Source organism: Sphaeramia orbicularis, chromosome 1, assembly GCF_902148855.1.
Source record: "Sphaeramia orbicularis chromosome 1, fSphaOr1.1, whole genome shotgun sequence".
NCBI lineage: Eukaryota > Metazoa > Chordata > Actinopteri > Kurtiformes > Apogonidae > Sphaeramia > Sphaeramia orbicularis.
The window spans coordinates 26,160,748-26,181,839 of record NC_043957.1 but is presented as its reverse complement, the minus strand read 5'-3'; the positions used below and the strand labels follow the sequence as shown (position 1 = coordinate 26,181,839).

Sequence of the window (21,092 nt, the reverse complement as noted above, 5' to 3'; positions counted from 1 at the left end):
GTTCGAATTCTGCTCTGTCCTAGTCAGTCCATTGTGTCCTTGGGCAAGACACTTCACCCTTCTTGCCTCCAGTGCCACTCACACTGGTGTATGAATGTTTGGTGGTTGTCGGATGGGCTGTTGGCACGAATTGGCAGCCACGCTTCTGTCAGTCTGCCCCAGGGCAACTGTGGCTACATATGCAGTTTACCTCCACCAGAGGGAGAATGTGAGAGCGAATGAATAATGGGTCAATAATGTAAAGCACTTTGAGTGACCAAAAAAGCACTATATAAATCTAATCCATTAAAACGATTGTGTTCATCTCCATTTTGTTGAAGCTGCACCTGAAGCATCTAGTCCATGTGTATGAATCGGTGTATGAGCTGCAGTAGATGGTGGTCAGCACAGATACCTTTAAGAGACAGACTGGACCAGACTAGTGTTTTGGACAAATACACATCATGGAAAGAATACGCTTCGATAACCTGAACCAACACACAATTTACCTAGAGTTTAAAACTGAACTACAGCTTCATGACAGAATAAAGTGTCTGCTACATCCAGTGTAATCCACAGTGTCCACAGGTTGGACAACACTTGCTATGGTTTGTCTTAGAGTTTGGACCAGTTTGGAGTCATTTTGCATTGTTGTGTGGACAGAATTTTTTTTAAAAATATGTATATTTTTATGTATAAAATGGAGGAAGAAAAAAATGTAACTACAAACATCCATGCTACTGTGGACAGGACATGACCTATTTCAGTTACTGCTCATGATTAGATTGTATGAGCAGCAACATTGTTGTCAGTGTGTGGATTCTAGAACTGTGGTCAAAATGAAATATTTTAATTATTTAGATTGGCTAATGGGCCTTAAAACTGCGGTGCTTGATTTTGAATTACCTTTCAACATATACGTAATTGAAGTGGTCCTAGAGGACATGAAATGTCTGCATTTATTCACTGACTGTATTTTCAGGCTGTAGTAAATCCACCCAGTGACACTCAAATTTAGGCCATGTCCACATGAAACCGCATCTTTTCCAATCCGATCTTTTCCTGTCATTTTCAAAAAAGTGCTCCATGAGCACGGAGTTGTTTCAAGAAATATCTGCATCCACACAAAGCCACTGAGTAGTACAAGGTCTGTATGTGGCGTTGTAATGCTCTCACAAAAAACAGAGAACAAGACGTGCAGCATGTGCATAAAGCTTGCTTAGTTCTATCGTCTGATCCAATATTTCCTCCTGGTTGCCCTTCTCCGCAGTAGTAGATCCAAGAGCATGTAGTGAATATTGTTAGCTATGGCTGTTTGTTCCTCTTTGTAATGAAAGAGTAGCCAAAGATTTTGATTCAATATTTCCAGTACGCGCAATAGCTGTTGTAGCACGAGCACTACTCTGTAGTCCACTGTTGTTGTTGTTGTTCTTGTTATTGTTATTGTGATGTAGCGTCTTGCTTCCAGGCTGAAAGGTTAGAGAGGTGAGGCTATGACATCATCATTTTAGCAAAGTTGTGGTTTGGTCGTACAGACAAAGGCGTAAAGCCAGCGTTTTCAAATTTATCCACTCTGGGACCCGGTTTCAAAAAGTTGCGGTTTCAGTGACTGAAAACACCATTTTTGTGTGGATGAAAGGCCTATCTGATACAAAACTTTTGGGGATACGACCAAAACTGTCTTCGTATGAACAGGGCCTTAGTCTTATCACAGATGTTTTTAGACAAGTGGGAGGGTTAAGTATGTGACTGACAGCTGTCATTACCAATCACTGATCAGATTTCATCAGACGTGACTCGCTGAAGTGGCATGGCTTTTCTATAACGCCATCAGTTGCATCTATATTTATATTTAGTCTTTGGACAGAGAGGAGAAAGCTGCAGGGGGAAGGGGGGATTTTACAAACTGTGGCATTTTCCCTCCTAATTGCAGCTGCAGTTTCTACAGGTTGGATAACATGTATTATGGTTTGTCTGAGTGTTTGGACCAGTTGGGATCATCTTTGCGTTGTCATGTGGACAGAATTTCGTAAAAAACCAAGGCAGATAATACCCATGTAGTAAAATATGTGCATTCGTGTGGATGCAGCATCAGCCCTTCAGAGTCTCTGGTCTAGGTTATAACGTGGTCTCGGTTTCGGTGGTCTAGACTACAACACTAGTATTTGTCTTTTATACTGAGAGTTTCTAAAACATCTTGTTAAATAAACATCAGTGTCCAACTTACATCTTTGCACCCATTGTTGTCTAAATCTGATGTAAATGAAGTGCAACATACAGATCAGATTAGATTTATTATATATATTCAATTTTACCATCATATTTCCTTGATGGTAAAATTGATTGATTACATATTTAATTTTCTGCATGCTGTCTTTTTATTTACATTTCAGCCATGTTAAGAAAACGTGCAGGCCACGTGTTGGTACAGTACAGGACAATGAGGAGTCTGTCTTTGCTGTACAGTCATATTAAATGTGTTATCAGAAGGTCAGTCAGAGGGTAAACCGCCTTCTTTACAGTTAAATAAAGAATCACAGAGAAATGAAAACAGGAGATAAAATCACATAAGATCAATAAAACGAAGCAAAACTAACAGCCGACAGTAAATCCCTGTGAGGACCAGAAGTCACACTCTAAGACTCGTGAACACACCTTCTCTGAGGATTAACACCAATGATTTTTTTCTTTCTTTTCATGAAAATAGTCTTGAATTAATTAAGTAGTTAATCCTAATTATTCTGATAATCTTTTCCCTGCACCTGCGCAAAACTGAGCACATTTCAGGCTGGAAATATGTACGTATCACACAACGGCAGACAGAGAAAATAAACAACTGTGCTTTAATTCAGATTGAAATCAAAGCCTGTTTTTCTGGCATCGATGCAACTTTTTAGTCCCACTAGTGTTGAGGATCTAAGAGTTTCAGAGTCGCCTGTTCCTTCTTTGAAGCTTCTGCTAAAGTCTAACTTGTGTCATTGGTGCACTTGTGTTTGTGCTTTAATACGGTGCATATTTTTACATTATTCTTTGACATATTTGGTTTTGGTATTTTATTTTATTGTTTCACAACAGTAATAGCCCGTACAACTGCAGTGGAACAAGCAGATACAAAGGGTTTAAATGGAAGAAAATAGTTGTATTGATATAGAACCGACACCTGAAAACACAGTTTGGTTATCTGAAATTACACTTTCAGTTTTTATCTCACCAGCCCATAGTCCATGAGCTATTGTGACAGCGCTGTGTCTGGTGTCATCTTCATTGTCATTGTCTTCCTTGTCATTGTCTCTGTTAGCAATTACTTCAGATGTATTCTCTGATGAAACTGCTGGTTGGATTCATTTCAGATTTTGTATGCACAAATTTTGTTCACAGTTTTGGGAAGTTTAGATTTTTGACAAATTTTAAAATATTAAAAAATTGCCTTTACTCATAATGGTCCATATTTTGATGGCTTATAATATGTAAATGGTTAGAGATATCAATATAGTCCAGTGTTTTTCAACCTTTTTTGGCTCATGACCCCATTTTAACATCACAAATTTCTGGTGACCCCAGACATTCAAAACAAAGACTTTTTTTTTCCTAAAGTTAATTTGTTTTTGATCATGTCATAGTTTGCTATACTATGTTGCAAATAAACGTTAATTTTAGAGGACATTTAGTCTATATAATGTACATTATTATGGACGGAGGCAGAAAAGCCAGGTGTAGATTACCGCACAAAGTGAGAATTTTATTTTCCTTGGTCAGGATATGTACAGTCAGTCCAGCTTGGATTTACAATGCTGACAATTAATACTGAACAAACAATAACTCAAACTATGAATTATGAAAGAGCTGCAGCATCTGAAACCGACCACAATGAACATCTGAAAGATAAACAGTACCACAGTGCTTCAGTTTCAGCTTCAGTTTGTCATGTCTTTTATAGATTGGATTTTATTTATTTATTATTGGATTTAAATTTTTATCAATTACTAGAAATTTCAGGCAACCCCATTTAAATTCCAGGCGACCCCACGTGGGGTCCTGACCCCAAGGCTGAAAAACACTGTGATAGTCCATGAGCTATTGTGACAGCGTCGCGTCTGGCGTCACCTTCATTGTCATTGTCTTTGTTAGCAATTACATCAGACACGTTCTCCGATGAAACTACCGGTCGGATTAATTTCAAATTTTATATGTACAAAGTTTGTTCACTGTTTTGGGAAATTTAGATTTTTGAGTTTTTGACAGATTTAAAAATATTAAAAAATTTCCTTTACCTGTAACGGTTCATATTTTGATGGCTTATAACATGTAAATGGTTAGAGATATCAATATAGTTACTATTGAGCACTGATAGGAAGTCATATATGGACTTTTATTGAATTAGTTGAGTTATCCTTCTGTGAAAGTACCACCCACTTCTGTTGAGACATTGATCTCCTGCATCAAGACCACAGGACTCTAACATAGCAGTAGAACCTGACAACCTCACAAATTCAACCTGGTATTGATTTTTGATAGAACATGAGCTACAGGGTCATTGGTCCTATTTTTGTGTTTGCAGCTGAATTTTACGGAATTAAACCAGACACAGTTTGTACAGATGTAGCGTACATTGCCTAATCTGAAACCACACTGTTGAGATGCACACACGTTTTCCCTTTGTGTCCCCTGAGTGACATTAATGCAACAGAAAGACATTTGCAGAGACTGCATCAGCTCAACCTTTACGTTCACTTCTAATATCTGTGGCATCGAATCCAGAATGCCTCCCCGTGTTAATACTTGCATGGTTTCCTGTCATGGCTCTGCTCTGCTCTACATGACTGGAAAATGCCTCTGTTTATTTATTTATTTATTTATTTTATTTATTTGGCAGGGATGATACACATGGGCATTGTTAGGTTTAGATAAAATATGAGAAATGTTGGGTGTATGGAGTTTGCAGATGTTGTTCATGGTTTCTCATTTAATGAAAGAAGGCTCTAATACTGACATAGAAACTTAAAAACCAACAGTAAACTCACGTACACACTAATGCAGGTCAGGAGAGGAACAGTAAAACAAACAACCTCAAAACAGCCGTTGAAACATGACTAGAAGCATCAATTAAGAACAAGAAAAGCACTCAGAGAGCGCAGACCTCTGCCTAGGCAGATCAGTGGGCCCCCACCCCCAATCACCACCAAAATTTAGTCATTTCTTCCTTGTGCCAGTATCAACATTTCATGAAAATCCGTCCATAACTTTTTGAGTTATCTTGCTAACAAATAAACACGCACGCACGCAAATACACAAAGCAAAGCGATCGCAATACCTCCTGGCGGAGGTAACAGTTGTCTCATGATGTACAGAACTGTGCAGAACTCTTATTCCACTCTTAAATATGTTGTTTTTATGCATTTGCAATGATAACTTCCCCCCTGCTCAAAACTACCAAACATTCAACAATTTTCGCAATTTTAACACTCTAAATGCCAGTTTGATTATTTGAATTATGAATGATTTATTTAAAAAAAAAAAAAAAAAAGTCATATTTTTCATATAATAAATAGTAGGAGGATGAAACATTGGTTGTAATTAGAGCTTTGGATATGTCAAAGATTAACAACAAAATTGATTTCATTGCATTATTATTTTTTCAGTAGTGGCAGATACTTCCTCTGGTTACCCTCATGGACAACAATCTCACTCCGTTAAATTATAAGCATACTTTCTCTCATGTCAACATTTCATTTAGAAGAAAACTAGTAATATTTGACATTTTTATTGTATTTCACCAGTTTCGACCATTTTCCTAGGTAAGCTGCTGCATGAAATTCTTGTTTTGTTTTGTGTTTTTTTTTTTTTTTTCAGTTATATCATGGCGTCATATGACAACCGGGGGGGGTGATTTGTGTGTAAATTAGTTTTAAATCAACATCTGATTGCATTTATTGTGCAAACATGTTTGAAAGCTTCAACAAGAGGGACACAACCGAACATATGAAATACAGTATGAACGAATTAGAAACACAGACCTTGAATATGTGACATATGTGTAGCAGATACATGGATGGAGAGGGTGTGTGTGTGTGTGTGTGTGTGTGTTTGTTTGTTTGTATGTATGCTTGAGGTTGACCCCTAGGCGTCCTCTTGTCGTCTTCATTTACTTCAGTGTCCTCCAGTGTTTTGCTTCTGTTCACTGTGGATCCTTCTGGAACCAGCAGAAAACACACAGATGGAGGTTGTTCCTCCAGGAGCTGTGGAACTCCATGGTGACCCCAGAGGTCATACAGCAACAGAACCCCCCCATGTCCATCAGCTGCTGCTGCCATGGTGGTGGAGTTCCAGACCCCTGGTACTGCCTTCACAGAAACCACAAAGGCTCTGTCTCTGCATGATCTCTGGGGTCACCATGGAGTTCCACAGCTCCTAGAAGAACAACCTCCATCTGTGTGTTTTCTGTGTCTGCTGGTTCCAGAAGGATCCACAATGAACTGAACCAAAACACTAAAGGACATTGATGCAACTGAAGAAGACGGCAAGAGGAAACAGAGGGGTCGACCTCCTATGGCTGGAGGTGCTGCTAGAAATTAACAAAACTAAACACACATACACACACACACCCTCTCAATCCATTTATCTGCTACACGTCACATATTCAAAGCTTGTATGTTTCTGTTTCTGTTTGGGTGCTTCTATGAAACTGGTCCCTAAAAACAGGACATGAGGGCTAAAAATTCAAACCAGATGTAGACTTATGTTATGAAGCAAGTTTGGGTCTATTTAAAAAAAAAAAACTATTGAGAAACAGTTTTTCAGATAACACATTTTTATGTTATTTTCATATTATTTTATATTATATTACAAAAATCCGCATGTAACACAGTAAAAAGGGCACTAAAATTATGTGCTACTATTTTTTCGAATATGTCTTTATTGTCTAACAGGTATATTTTGGGAATAAAGCTAATTATGCAAAGGAGAGTGTTTCACAAAAATGGCCGCTGTTGCGAAATCACTCGTGATTTATTTGCATTTAAATGGGCGGGTTCTGCATGTAACACTGGTGGACACAATGGGTTACACACGAAACCTGGAATGAGACTGAGATTCATGAAAAACCCACGTCTGGGTTAGAAAAACCACTAGAACTGTCAAATTTAACATAGTTTCTTTATTTATAGTGCTCTTTAAGACCATTTCAAGCCATGTTTTCCAGATCAAATGCACTGACACCTAGGTAGCTTTTACTGTCCCAATTTTGTTCCTATTTTTGGTCCCAATATTTTGTTAAAAATTCATTAATTTTGGGATGGCTCAGAGCGAGAGTATAATTACCTCCACCAAAGAGGTTATGTTTTTGTCGGCGTTGGTTTGTTTGTCTGTCTGTTTGTGTGCAAGGTAACTTGAGTTATGGATGGATTTGGATGAAAATTTCAGAAAATGTTGATACTGGCACAAGGAACAAATGATTAAATTTTGGTGATGATTGGGGGTGGGGGGGCCACGGGGGCCCACTGATCTGCCTTGGCAGAGGTCTGCGCTCTCCAAGTGCTTCTAGTTTTTTTTGCATTTATCGGAGGTCATCATTAGGTACATTCTGGGGGGATATATGCCTAAATTTCTCTTTTATTATTAGGTCTAAAAGCTGGCAAAGTGCAAAGTACCAAAATGAACCCAGTTTCATAGAAGCACCCAATTTGTTCATATTTCATATGTTCTGTTGTGTCTCTTTTGTTGTTGAAGCTTTCAAAGGTGGTACAGTTTACGCAATAAATGTTCACACTAATGAATCAGATGTTAATTTAAAAACTATTTTACATACATACACACAAATCACACACACATACACACACACACCCCCCAGTGATCATATATGGCCCCATAATATAACAGGAAAAAAAATCAAGAATTTCATGCATCAGCCTACAATGGGAAAATAGTTGAAATTGGTAAAATACAGTAAAAATGTCAAATATCACTAAATAAAATGTTGACATTAGAGAAAGTATGGTTACAAAGTGTAATGACATGATGAAAACATGGTTATAATGGAAGTCAAGGGGGCATTTTTTTTCATGAGGGAAATCAGCGGGAGTGTCTGACACAACAGAAAAAATATTACTGCAATCAAATCAATTTTGTTGCTAATCTTTGACAAATCCAAGGCTCTAGTTACAACCAATGTTCCATCCCCTTCTATTTATTATATGGTAAATATTAATTTTTCTTTTTTTTTTTTTTTTTTTTTATAATTTACTCAGAATTAAAACGATTGAACTGGCATTTAAAGGGTTAAAATCCTGAAAACTGTTGAATATTTGGTAGTTTTTGACCGGGGGGGAAGTTGTTTAAGAGATTTTTTTTTTTTTTTTTTTTTTTTAAAGCAAGAAAAAAATGTATGATGATTTTATAGTAGTTTTTGTGTGCAAGTACATTTTTGCCTCAAAGGTAACCAGAGTATAGTACATTTCAGGAGGGCATAAGGGTTAAATTGGCTTTTGTGAGGAGGGGGAGTCCATGTGTAGCCTACAGTCACTGTTCATCTTATTTTTTTTTTGGAGGGGGGGAGGGGGGGGGGGGGGGCTTATGTGTAGGCTGTGTGATTGAATAGTTTTCTAAGCAATGTGGATGTTAATGCATTTCAATTTATTATCTTTATAATTTTATCATACAACAAAAACAAGTTATTTGCACATTACAAAGCTGCATGAAGATAAAATGCAGTACAGCAGATACATTGAACAGTAATCTATGCCTCATACAGTTCAACTTCGGGTTGTCAGAATACAGTGTATGGACAGCGCAGCATATAAAAAGGAACTAAAATTAACATGATTAAAATAGTTTGTCTTTCACTCCTACTGGGATTCGAACCCCGATTTCTCTACTGAGCTATCCGACCACTGACATTAATGGTCGTAATATTACTTAATGAGCTGATATATATAGTGGTGGTAGATAATTTGGTCTTGGTCATTTTAAAAGTAGCTCACAAGCTGAAAACGTGTGTCCAGTCCTGCTGTAGGCTCTAGAATTTTAGGATCTGTTTAGAATAGATCATGGTTTAGATGAGTGGAGCATTGATGCTGACGTACTGAGATACTAGAATCATAGAATGTGTTACGATGTGACGTCAGACAATCCCATGTAGCCTCTTTGGGTGTGTCTTTGGGTTGTCTTTCACTTATTCAGCTTCATAGTATATTTGTTTTATCAAGGGATGAAATTGAATAACAGAAATAGTAGAGGGTTGTTTTACATTGAGGGAGGGGGAGCTGAGTTCTGGTGGGGTTTATTGTGGACCTAAGGAGGCGGTGCTGAGCTCCTGTGCACTCTGGGCCAGTTTAACCAATGCCTCTAGTCTACTGGGTTATTGAGATCCAGTTTGCACACATCAGAGGTTGTAGATTGTTGTGAAGTGACCGTAGAAACATAGACCAGTTTCCTTTCCAGTAATTCTGCTGGTTGTGCATATTTTTTTTTGTGTATGCTTATTGTGATGATGTTGGGAGTTTGTTTAATTGATTATAGATTTATGTAGTAATTTCCTTTTCCCCTTTTGTGCATCCTTCAGAGGTGGAGGCCGAACCGGTGAGGCAGCCAGGCGAGCGCCCGTCCAAGCGCCGCTGTTTCTGGGAGTATCGACGCACCCGAGACTCAGCCACGAAGAAGAAACTGAGCGGAGACGTCCACTGGTCACTATCCTGGAGCTCCAGCACTCTGCCCAGCACACTGTACCGCAGAGAGGGTGAGGCCGGTCACACATCCACCCAGCACTCTGGAAAGTCTGTCAACATGCACACGAATACATTCATTTACTTTAACTTTATGGACAGTAAAGCCCCGCCCCTTTTCAATGGTGGTTGTTGGCAAGAGACAGATCCTCTTTTGATCCTGTTTGAATAGTGTTAGCATTTACATATATGATGATGTTCTTTTTGTTAGTTAATTTCATTAAACCCTAAAGACCTAGAACTGTTTTTATGGTAATTTTAAAATTTTTTTTCTCTACATTAAACCTTTCATATGTGATTTATCACCATTTATTAGAATATTCTCCTCTGCATTTGGCTTTTTTTTGCAAGAATCCAGTATTTTCCTATATTTAATTTACTGTTTATATAGAACAACGTAAATTCAAAGTTTATTATATGTAAACAAGTATATGAGTAACTGAACATAAAAACCAGTGCCTACTAGAGCACTAGCGTATCACCAGTTAATCAATGTCGGCCAATATGTAGCCGATGTATTAACTTTTTTGCTGCGCGAAGATTCTGTCATTCGCTGCTCCTGTGTGTGTGTGTGTGTGTGTGTGTGTGCTGGACGGAGAGTTAGAGGAACAGTAAAGTGAGTTAGTTTCACTTTCACTCCTGCTCAGACAATGACACTATCACCCCACACACACACAATCACATAATCACGGAGCTACACCCCCCCCCCCCCCCCCCAGCTTGCGTGCTCTGACAAGGATGGACTGCTACTTGTGTAAATTATCTTTGTGAGATAAACAAAGATTTATGCGACTGTTAATCCACCAGTCCACAATTATCTAACATAAGATTATTATATCCTGTGTAGATCAGTGTTCTTATTTCATATATCGGCCAATATATCGGTTATCAGCCAATATCAGATATCTGCCGATATATTGGATATCTGCTTTTTTTTTTTACCCCTAGTATCGGTATCAGCATTGGCCCCAAAAATCCCATATCGGTCGGGCTCTAGTGCCTACTATGATGGTGAAGATGACAGTGTTTCCACGTTCACTACTGAGCCTCTGAATGTCCAAATGGGTCATATCTGATGGCCATGAAAAGATGAAAAACTACATTTTACACCAATTTTTTACATGTATTGATAGGATTAGTATTTGAAAAGTTATTAACCATTTTAGATCAGGAGGGGGAAGCATACAAATGTAACCTGGATCAGTGTTCAGTGCAGTGTTCATTTTCATCTGAATTAGATTACGTTGATGTGATTTACATCCAGCTTCAGAAACTGGACTCTGTGCATCCTGCTGTACTTCCCTTTGGAACAAATGGAACTAATGCGCTTTCATGCATTCACCACAGTGTTTTAGATGAATCTGTACGATGGTCGTCTCGAAATTAGAGCAGAAAAGACGTACATATGTTGTTACTTTTTAGTTAAATCACGTACATACTTGTGTCTCCCTCTTACCACTCCAGTGAATCCAGCACTAGAGACACTGATTCGTCAGAATGTTTTCTTCTCAGTAAAACCCCTTTTTCTATTCATGAATTTGATGTATATGAACAAAACATAATTTCACTTGAAAAGCTTCTACAGTGCTTTACATAAACCTCTGCACACGGGTGTAAGTTATCACTTTTATGCTTTATAAACCTCTGTCTTACTGTTTTTACATCTCTTTACTCTACTTCTTCTGTCATTATGTTACATTTATGCATTTGTTGTGTTTTATTAAGGACGCACCAATTGCAGGTTTTCTGGCTATAACTGATACAGATGTTAAAAATGAAAACATTTTGGCCAGTGCCAATACTGATGTTATGTTCTCTGTCTTTATTTTTGTTATTATTTATCCCTCATAACAAAGGAATCTTCATTATAAATTTAAAAATAGTAATATTTTAAAGTTTTTATGTCCTTCATCACATTATCTTTTAATTGAATGTATCAAGTTATATCATTTTACACAAGAAACGTTTTTGGTATACTGTGTGTTGGCGCCTTTTAGACTCATAAAGAGGTTTTATATCTCAGTGTGACCCTCCTGGTTAAATAAGGGATAAATAGATCACCAATTTAATATTCAAGTATTTTTCACATTTTGTGACAGCATATCAAGGTTCTGAGGACCAGCAGCATACATTAGACAAAAAACAACTAAGGTTAAAAAACGTGTATAACTGTACATGAGTAATGTATAACTGTACAAGTAGAAAGAAAATAAATCCACATTTCCATTTTGCGGACTATGTCTATCCATTCAGGGACTTTGCAGCCTCTTTACTTTGGTTACTACTTTGTTAGTCCCTGATAATAATACTTATTTAAGTATCTGTCCTATTTTTCAGCCACATTTCGTGCGTAAATAACACGGAAACAAAGATCCATTTCTAAGCCAATTATTGATCTGATCTCTCCTGCCACATCTACAGAATACTAAAGAATTTAGAGCACTCCCAAAAATACATGAAAATGACCAGAAAACTTAGAATTTTCTCAAGTTTCTTTTAAAAATGTGGTTTAACCTCAATCAGCTTCATGCTCAAGTGTCTAGAGAGACACTAATTGCCTAAAATATGACCATTTGTTTCTCAAATCTAAAGATTTTCCTTCGTTTTATGGAATTGGGAGACATTTCCATTACCATATTAATCAGAGGAATAATTTCTAGATTAATTAGTGCTAAAGTAATGAAAGTGTAAAGATCGGCTGAATGCGAGCGGCTGTCATTAAACCGCCGTTCACACTGCTGCCCACACTGCCCCACTTCTCTTCTCTCATGTGATAGTAATCGGACCCCCAGGCAAGTGTTCCACATTCAGTTTTTATGTCAAAATGTGCACTCAGAAATTGTTGAGCATTGATAAATGAATCTTACATCAGGTGTGACTGTAGCCAGGACCTAAAAAACCCAAACTAGGGCCTTGGATCAGGATGAGAATGAGTGGATGTGCAGTAACACCTTCCTCTAACACTCCATTCAGAAATAAAACAGTCACATCATCACATCATACACTTTTATTTTTACTCATTCCATTTGGAGCCTAGGTTAGATTTTTTTTTAGTTCTAGACACTTATGAGAGCATTGAATCATTTTATTTTGAAAAATGACTCATTCTTCTCCATGTACTTGTTCTTCTCCCTCTTTTCCTCCTTGTTCTCCTTATTATTCTTGGGTTTTTGGGGGTTTTTTTTAATGTTTTTCCTCAGTTTTCCACTAGTGGCAGACGTTCCACTGTGTGAACTCTGTTGTTAAACAACCGTCTGGTGGTTTACAGATATACCATGAAGTCTGTCCTTCCGAGATTTTTGTCCAACCGATTTCTTGGAGACTATTCACCCGATTCTTTTCAAATTTGACACACACGTTCTTTACATGTGCCTGTTTTTTTTTTGTTTGTTTGTTTGTTTTTTTAAATACATTTTAGAAACATTTTTGAAAAGATTGGAAACTAAGACTCCAAATGCATCCCTTGATAAGCAGGGTACCAGAGTTTTTGGGCAAAGTGTTGTGCGACCAAGTGGGGGTATTAGTAAGCTCTGCCTACTTTTTCACCTGGTACTCTTTCTATTTTTTTTTTTTTTTTTTTAGTTCTAAACCCTTATGAGTGTTAAATTGTTTTATTTTGGAAAATTACTCATTCTTCTCATTCTTGTTTTTCCACTGTGTGAACTCTTTTGTTCAGTCAAACACCACCTGTGTATAAACCTCCATCAGAAAATTTAACAATACATCCTTTTTCTTATGAATCCTCATAAAACCAAAATAATATCAGCATTCTCCACACTTTGCAGGGGGGAAAAGCTCCATTCAGAAAAGGTCTGATGTCATTAAATTCAGAATGTTCTCAGTGTTATTGCACAAAATGCAAACTAATTAGTAAAAATAAATAAAAGGTTCTTAGGTACATTTTCTATCATTCCAGGTAAAAAAGGACGACGCAAAGCTCGTAAGACCGACGCCAGCGACCTGACGCCCAACCCCCAGAAGCTTCACAACATCGGGGAGCAGCTCCAAAAGCTCAACAGTGCCATTGACGGCATGGGCCCCGTCAACGACCTGCCCGCCGTGGCACGAGCCCGATCCCGCAAAGAGAAGAACAAACTGGCCTCCAGGTACCCAAAGGCCCACAAAGTCTGAGCTCTGCAGAGTTTATCTGTAGGTTTTTAGTGTTATAAATGAGAAAGTGCTGAAAAGAGATTCCTCCATGGCCACATGTAGTCTTTGACCCTTTTAAGATGATGTGTGTCTGCGGCGCCACATTTCTACATTCACTGTCGTTCAAATTACTGTAACACGCTGTTGAGCAAATTTGTCATCTTTTAGCTGAGATTGGGTTCTGTCTGTTGCCATGTAACACATTGCAGTAGATGCCATCACTGGCTGAGAGGGAGGGGTGGTAGTGGGTGGAGCAGAGAGCAGCAGAGTGCAGTCAGTGAGAGAGAGTTGGAAGATTTTATTACTTTTAGCAGCGTTTTTGTGAGGTTTTAGCTGTGTTTTGCTCTGAATTCTTATAAATAATAGTGATAGTGCTATTTTGAACTGCTCTACTACTAGTGTGTTTTGTCAAATTTTTGTCAAGTTTCTTTCTTTTTTTTGCCTCTTTTTCACTGTTTTTATCTGTATTTTTCTGTTTTTTATAGTTCATTGATAGTTCTATTTTAGCTGTAAATATTATATGTGTGTGTGTGTATGTGTGTGTGTGTATATATATATATATACATACATACATACATACATATATATATGTATATATATATATATATATATATATATATATATATATATATATATATATATATATATATATATATATATCTGTGTGTGTGTGTGTGTGTGTATATACACATATATATATATGCAGAGAGCTAGCCAGGGCAGAAAGAGATGCTCTGTTTGTAAAAGAAGCAGATCATGGATGTTTTTCTCAGTGAACTGAGGGTGTCTGTCAACAAGCAGACTGAAAGTGAACAGAGACTATCACATAGGCTAAAAATGACTAGAAATAACTAAAAATAAGAAGCTATAGCACAAAAACAGAATGATCTACACTACCAGTCAAAAGTTTGGACTCACCTGTTTTTTCTTTATTTTCATGACTATTTCCATTGTAGATTCTCACTGAAGGCATCAAAACTATGAATGAACACATATGGAATTATGTAGTTACAAAAAGTGTGACAAAACTCAAAGCATGTTTTATATTTTAGATTCTTCAAAATAGCCACATTTTGCTTTTATTACTACTTTGCATATTCTTGGCATTCTCTCGATGAGCTTCATGAGGTAGTCACCTGAAATGTTTTCCAAAAGTCTTGAAGGAGTTCTCAGTGATGCTGAGCTCTTGTTGGCCATCTGTGGTCCATCTCATGTCATTTAAATGAGAAGGTGAGTCCAAACTTTTGACTGGTAGTGTAGATAAACACAAATGTCTGAGCACATGTAAAACAGTTTATTTCTGTAATCTCATAAAGTTTTGTGATGAATATTTACAGTTGTTCTTCATAATACATATGATAAAAAAACATTTAAATTTTTTTTTGCCATAACACACGATTTTAAGCATTTATTACATATAATAATGATAATTAATGGCCAGATATTGAAAGTTAAATTCTTCCTAAAAAAAAAACGGTGCAAAAGAATTGGCAAAAAAGACATTTCCTGACAGTTTTATTGCAAAAATAACATAAAGAAATCTAGGCGGCCTGTCATAATGGCACTCTATATAAGGTTAACCTTGTCAAATTGTTTTCTCTTTTCAATATGTGGGTGATTTAAATGGTTAGTAGATAGAAAGAGTGGCTGATAAATGTGGAAAGCATAAATGAAGGTAGAATTTATTGCAGTAGTTGAGTGGAAATCAGAAATCTGGACCAAATGCTGCCATTTCTTATGCCTCACATTTATATTTTGATGTGTCAGGATGCATTTCATTCTTTTTCTCTGCTAGTGGAACACCGTGTACAGTACTCAAAATGACCTTTTCAAACTTAATCTACGAGGAAGCTGCAGTAAACAAGCTTTTTACGTTTCATATATTTGATATTTACATCTAAAGACATTTAAAGGAAGTCCCTGAAGACGACGTGCACAATAAAAATGGGTTTAAGCGGGAGGTTGTGGGTAGGTTTTTCAGTCCGATCAGTCTCTTACCTTGAACCTAAGTGTGATGGAATGAATGAGAGGAGGACAGAGGGACGTGGAGGAAAACAACAAAGTAGATAAGATGGAAGGAGGCAGGATGGAAGGCTGAATGGGAGGAAATCAGGGCAGGATTGAAGAGGCAGCGGAGGAGGAGGAGGTAGACGAGGAAGGAGAGGGTCATGAGGAGTTCATTTGTGAAGAGGAGGAGGGAGGCGGCAGTTAAAAGAGGAGGGGGACTCTGGGAGTATCCGTTTATTCCGAACATGTATTAAATGCGACACAAGCACAAAATCAGACGCAAAGTTTGAAGACAAGGTGGGAGGGAGGGAACCGAAGTAGCTACGAGGTAGAAGGAGGTCAGAGAGAACTCCACTCAGACTGTGATGTGACTGAGTTCATGTTTGGATTTAATATTCAGGAATTTATTCTGGGCCGATTTATTTTTATGTCTGAGCGCCAGTGACAGCTGTGGCCACAGGCATTATGTTTCCCAGTTGTCCGTTTATTCCTGGGATCACAGGAGGGCTGGACAATATATCCAAATAATCAGATTATTGGCTTTTTTGAACAACGTGGGGGGAAAAAAAACGCCTGGATCAAGATTAGTGCATCTCTTAAACTCACAACACAACCTGATTTTACCTCGGTTCATTGAGTTTTGTTCAGTCTATTCAAATGTTTTGCCAGGTTAATACAAACTATAGTCAACAACAACATATGTAATTATATGGAAAACAGAAAATTGTTGAATGAAAAGGTTTTCTTATTAAAGTAGCATCTTTTTAGGTTTAAGAAAAAAAACAAAATAGATTTTATCTTTTCTTTTTTTTCTCACTGCAGTTTCATGAATAGCTGCTTATTCATAGCAGGGTGTCTAAAGGCTCTTAAAGTCTTAAATGTGTCCTAAATTAAAGCCTTAATTATCCTTAAATTGATAAATAATCCTTACATCTGACACTCAAAGGTCTTAAAATCCCACAGACATAATTATTCCACTTTACATCACTGTCATCTAATGTCTTTTTAATGTTTTTGCATCTTTTATATAATTGTTTTCTGTTACATTACTTTCATCTTATGTCTTTTTTCCATCTTTCATTTTTTTCTTTGAAGTAACTTTCATCTTGTGCTTTTTTTTATCTTTTCATGTCTTTCACATCATTTTTCTTCTACAACACTTTCATCTTATGTCTTTGATATTGTTTTTCATCTTGTTTAATCTTTGCCTTTTACATTTGAAGCCTCTACTTTTCATTTCACATGGTTTTATTTACTCCCTATAAACTCTTCTATGTCAACTTGTAAAATTAATTTACCCATCATATTATTGTTTTGTATTTTCCTCTGCGTATTGGCAACCCACTAAAACGTCTCCTTTTTGCTTTGTTTTTTTAACTACAAATTAACTTTTCTGAGTAGGTTTTACATGAACTTTTGCTTGTAGTGGAAAATTTTCACCGTGTGGTGTTTTTAGTTTTCCTTAAGTGCAGGAAATGAATAGTTTTTCCACTGCTGCATCTAAATGACATAATTATCCTGTTACAGTAAAAATCACATGTCACCAGACTTCCAGCACCATATTTTTACCATCCTGTGCCTGCGAGTGAACTCCTATTAATACAGCAAACAAAAAACATTTCCCAACATTTTGGGTATTCATTAGAAAATCCACCGGTTGAATCATCATCATCGTTTCTACCCACAATGCTGGTCATGATTACCAGTGAAGCTGCTTTGCATCTGCTGAGCCATCATTAGCTCACCGGGCGAGAGGCCATGAGCTTTTGTGAAGGCGTTGTGTCCGCCAGCGTTGTCATTTTCGGCGGTGTGTTCGTTAGGAATTTCTTCAGACATCTTGTCCAATTAAACTACTGGTCCAATTCTTTTAAGATTTTTTACATTACTTCCCCGGGACAATGTCTACAAACTCTGTTCACAGTTTTGAGAAATTTAGATTTTGAATTTTTGCCAAATTTGTGAAATATCAAAAATTTGCCTTTACTTATAATATTATAAGTATGAAAATCGAAACATAAATAAATGTTGCCTTTACTTATTATATTGTATTGGAACATTAGAACATAGAAATGGTTAGAGATATTCTCTTCTTATTTGCACTGTGTAGGGCAGTGCACCAATTTATTTGTACTATGTACATAGTATGTTGGTGCAATGACAATATAGATTTATCTTGTCTTGTCTTAGAGGTATCAATACGGTTACTATTGAGCACTGATAGGAAGTCACATATGTACTCATTTGATTAGTAGTTATCCTGACCTGACAACCTCATAAATTCAACTTATTAATTCCTGATAGAACATGCCAGTGAGATACAGGGACAATGGTCCGATTTTTTTGGCAATGGCTACTGCCACAGTACTGTGTCATGAAATATCAGTTTGTCTATTGCCAAAACCAATCAAATGTTAGCATTTGTACTAGAGCCAATAATGGATACTGTTCCATGAACTCATTAGCCTCTTGTTGCCACAGTACTATGGTGATGTATGGCATATACTTCAGTGCAGTCTTTTGTGCATTTTGCTATCACAGTACTGTGGCAGTTGATGGAAGAAATGACAAATTAGCGATATTATATAGTATAGAATAGGAATTATTGTTGTAAATGCTCTATATGTTGTTTTGTGGTGTTCTTTGCTCTGTGCAGTCAGTGAGATTGACGTTTACATCAAAGCTTCAGGGTTAATTAAGATTAAAGTGTATATAGTGTTGTGAAATATGACTGTAATGCACAGTATGTTCTGTAAACAAAGCAAGCAGTCCCACTGAGCTGCAATATGACAGTTCGGAGAACAAGATCACATATGTATGTATACGTAGTGTAACATTTTTGATGAATATTATTCATCAAAAACCCGGGCAAATTCTTCATATGAGTTCAAACATTTCATGTTGTTTGCCTGCATGCTGAAACTGAAAGTGTGAACAGGCGAACAAACCAGCTTTATTGCCACAGTATTTTGGCAGCAGGTGACAAGTTACCAGTCTACACACGATATAACGAGGGCGCTGATTGGCTTTTGAGATCAAGTGACTGACTCGACCACCGAAGAACATCCCTGTGTTGTATATTTCATGTTTTATACTATATTGCCTTCTTAAAAATATGTAAAGTATGTTGTTGTTTTTTTCCTACAACACTGTCTGTACAATAATTCCAGTTTGTGTGTATCTGTATGGAAAACAAAGAGGTTATAGAACAGTGACATTACACCTTAGTTCACACATGTCTACTGTTGTGTCTGTATTGAATATCCTCCTTAAACATTAAATATAGGTCATATAGGTGCATAAGTCAGGCTTTTACCTCCAGTACATTCCTGTTGGCACCGACACATTTGGGAGACACGTGTATCGGCAGCATTTGTGTTTTCTTTAAACACAGAGAAGGAAAATACCCATTTAGAAATCTTTCCATATTAGTGTGGACAGGGCATTAGTCTTACTTGTCTCCAACTTTATCCTGTTCTTTGTCGGTTTGTGATTAAGAACGCCCCCGCAAACCTGCAGGGATGTAGAAAATGTAAATGTACAAGACAAATGCTGTGTGAGAGCAGTAATTCAACATTTTAACATGCAGAAAAACAGACGAGGAATATTATTTCAGCCCAGCCGACCTGCTAGTGTTTTGCTTTCTAAGGTTCGTTTAGCTGACTCACGGCTGCGAGGGAAGAGTCGTCCTCATGAGATGCATTAATATTTAACATGCATCGATTGATTCATTCTCTGCTGCCTGTGTTTTATTTATTTATTTGACTCCAAACACTGTGAAAGTGAACTGGCCGTATCCCCTCAGAGTGGTAGTGTCAAATGCTACTGCTGGCCTGGGGTGAGGTGCGGGCGGGCGGGTGTAGTCTTCCAGTCAATCTCCTTCACAGTTTGGAAACGTATCCTTAACTCATGGCTCTCCAGCTGCTCTCAGTGTGAGGCAAGCAAATCAGTAAAAGGCTCATGTGGAGAACGGGAATGCCAGAGCAGAGTTTCCTGTTCCAGACAGTGACAGTGGCTTCTCTCTCCTCTGTTTCCAGGGCCTGTCGACTCAAGAAGAAGGCCCAGCACGAAGCCAACAAGATCAAGCTGTGGGGGCTCAACCAGGAGTATGGTCAGTAGAAACACTTTTACATAAATTGTGTTTGTACTTGTCATTTAAACATTAACATACAGCTGTTACTGTCCATTAGACCTGAAGAGCTTAGATTTGCCCTCAACAGCTCCTTAAAGTCATTTGAAAAAACTTGGAGACCTCTTAAATTGTATTGAAACCTTGACATCTCTGCCTGATTGTGATGACTGCACCCCCCTCTTTTTTTATTTTATTTTATTCCTTTTTTTTTCTCTATCTTTCTATTTTATTTTAGCTACTTATTTTTCTTAATTAGACAATTGTCGTATGTGTTCTATACTGATCACATGTCAATATTGGATTTACATTAAGAATTGTCTTCTTTCGGGTACTGAATTGAATTGAAAAATGTTAAATGTCCCCAAAGGGCAATTTGATTTGCGACAGAAGTGTACATATCTCACGTATCACCAAAACAATCAATCTCACATAGTACAATAAATACAGTAAATAAATAAATAAGTCATCATAGTTAATGGTGCATTAGGGTAGGGTGAGATTGTGGGAGGGATACAAAGAAAAATGAAAGAATGGAAGTCCTTTCTATCACATTGCACTGTCATGCTGCTGCCTGTGAAATTGCTTCCATTAAAGAAAGTTGATTAAAAAAAAAACAAAAACATTAAAATATAAAAGTTTTTATAAAAGAGTCGAACATCAGTTTTCCAAATATTGGCATTGGCTGAGGGATGTGGTTGATACTTAATATTTGGCTTAATGATTGGAAATACTGAGCTGCTCCTAATGTTGCCTTGACTTTACTTGACTGGGCTCAGTTTTGGTATTAGCACATTTTATTTCAACTGCAGTCGTAGTATTCCATCATTGCTAGTCGTCATAGCAATATAACATGAATATATTATGTTGTATTCTGCAGCCATGGCGATTTCCAAAATGAAATGAAAATATTGTTGTTTTAACTCAAATCTGTGTCCGATTTATCAAGATAGAGCCTACTTGAAGGTTTGCTCTGACGTGACACGATGACATGCATTCGTACTGATGCATCAACAATTCTGCAAATACTCCCATGTTCAATGTCACCTCAACTCTAATTGAACCAAAAAATGAAAGCTCAAAAGGAAAAAAATATGAACCGTTCCTGTTTTCCT

General features: G+C 37.3%; 1 protein-coding gene across 11 annotated transcripts in view; it reads left to right on the top strand.

The window, feature by feature from the left end:
- The window catches only part of LOC115418719 (CREB3 regulatory factor-like), a 62,796-nt gene that overhangs the window by 31,953 nt on the left and 9,751 nt on the right, over positions 1-21,092 (top strand). For all 11 annotated transcript variants that reach the window (XM_030133283.1, XM_030133302.1, XM_030133276.1 and 8 more), the window contains 3 exons: positions 9,536-9,709; positions 13,612-13,801; positions 19,886-19,959. In XM_030133283.1, the coding sequence (XP_029989143.1) occupies positions 9,536-9,709; positions 13,612-13,801; positions 19,886-19,959 (438 nt within the window). The remainder of the gene's footprint in view (positions 1-9,535; positions 9,710-13,611; positions 13,802-19,885; positions 19,960-21,092) is intronic.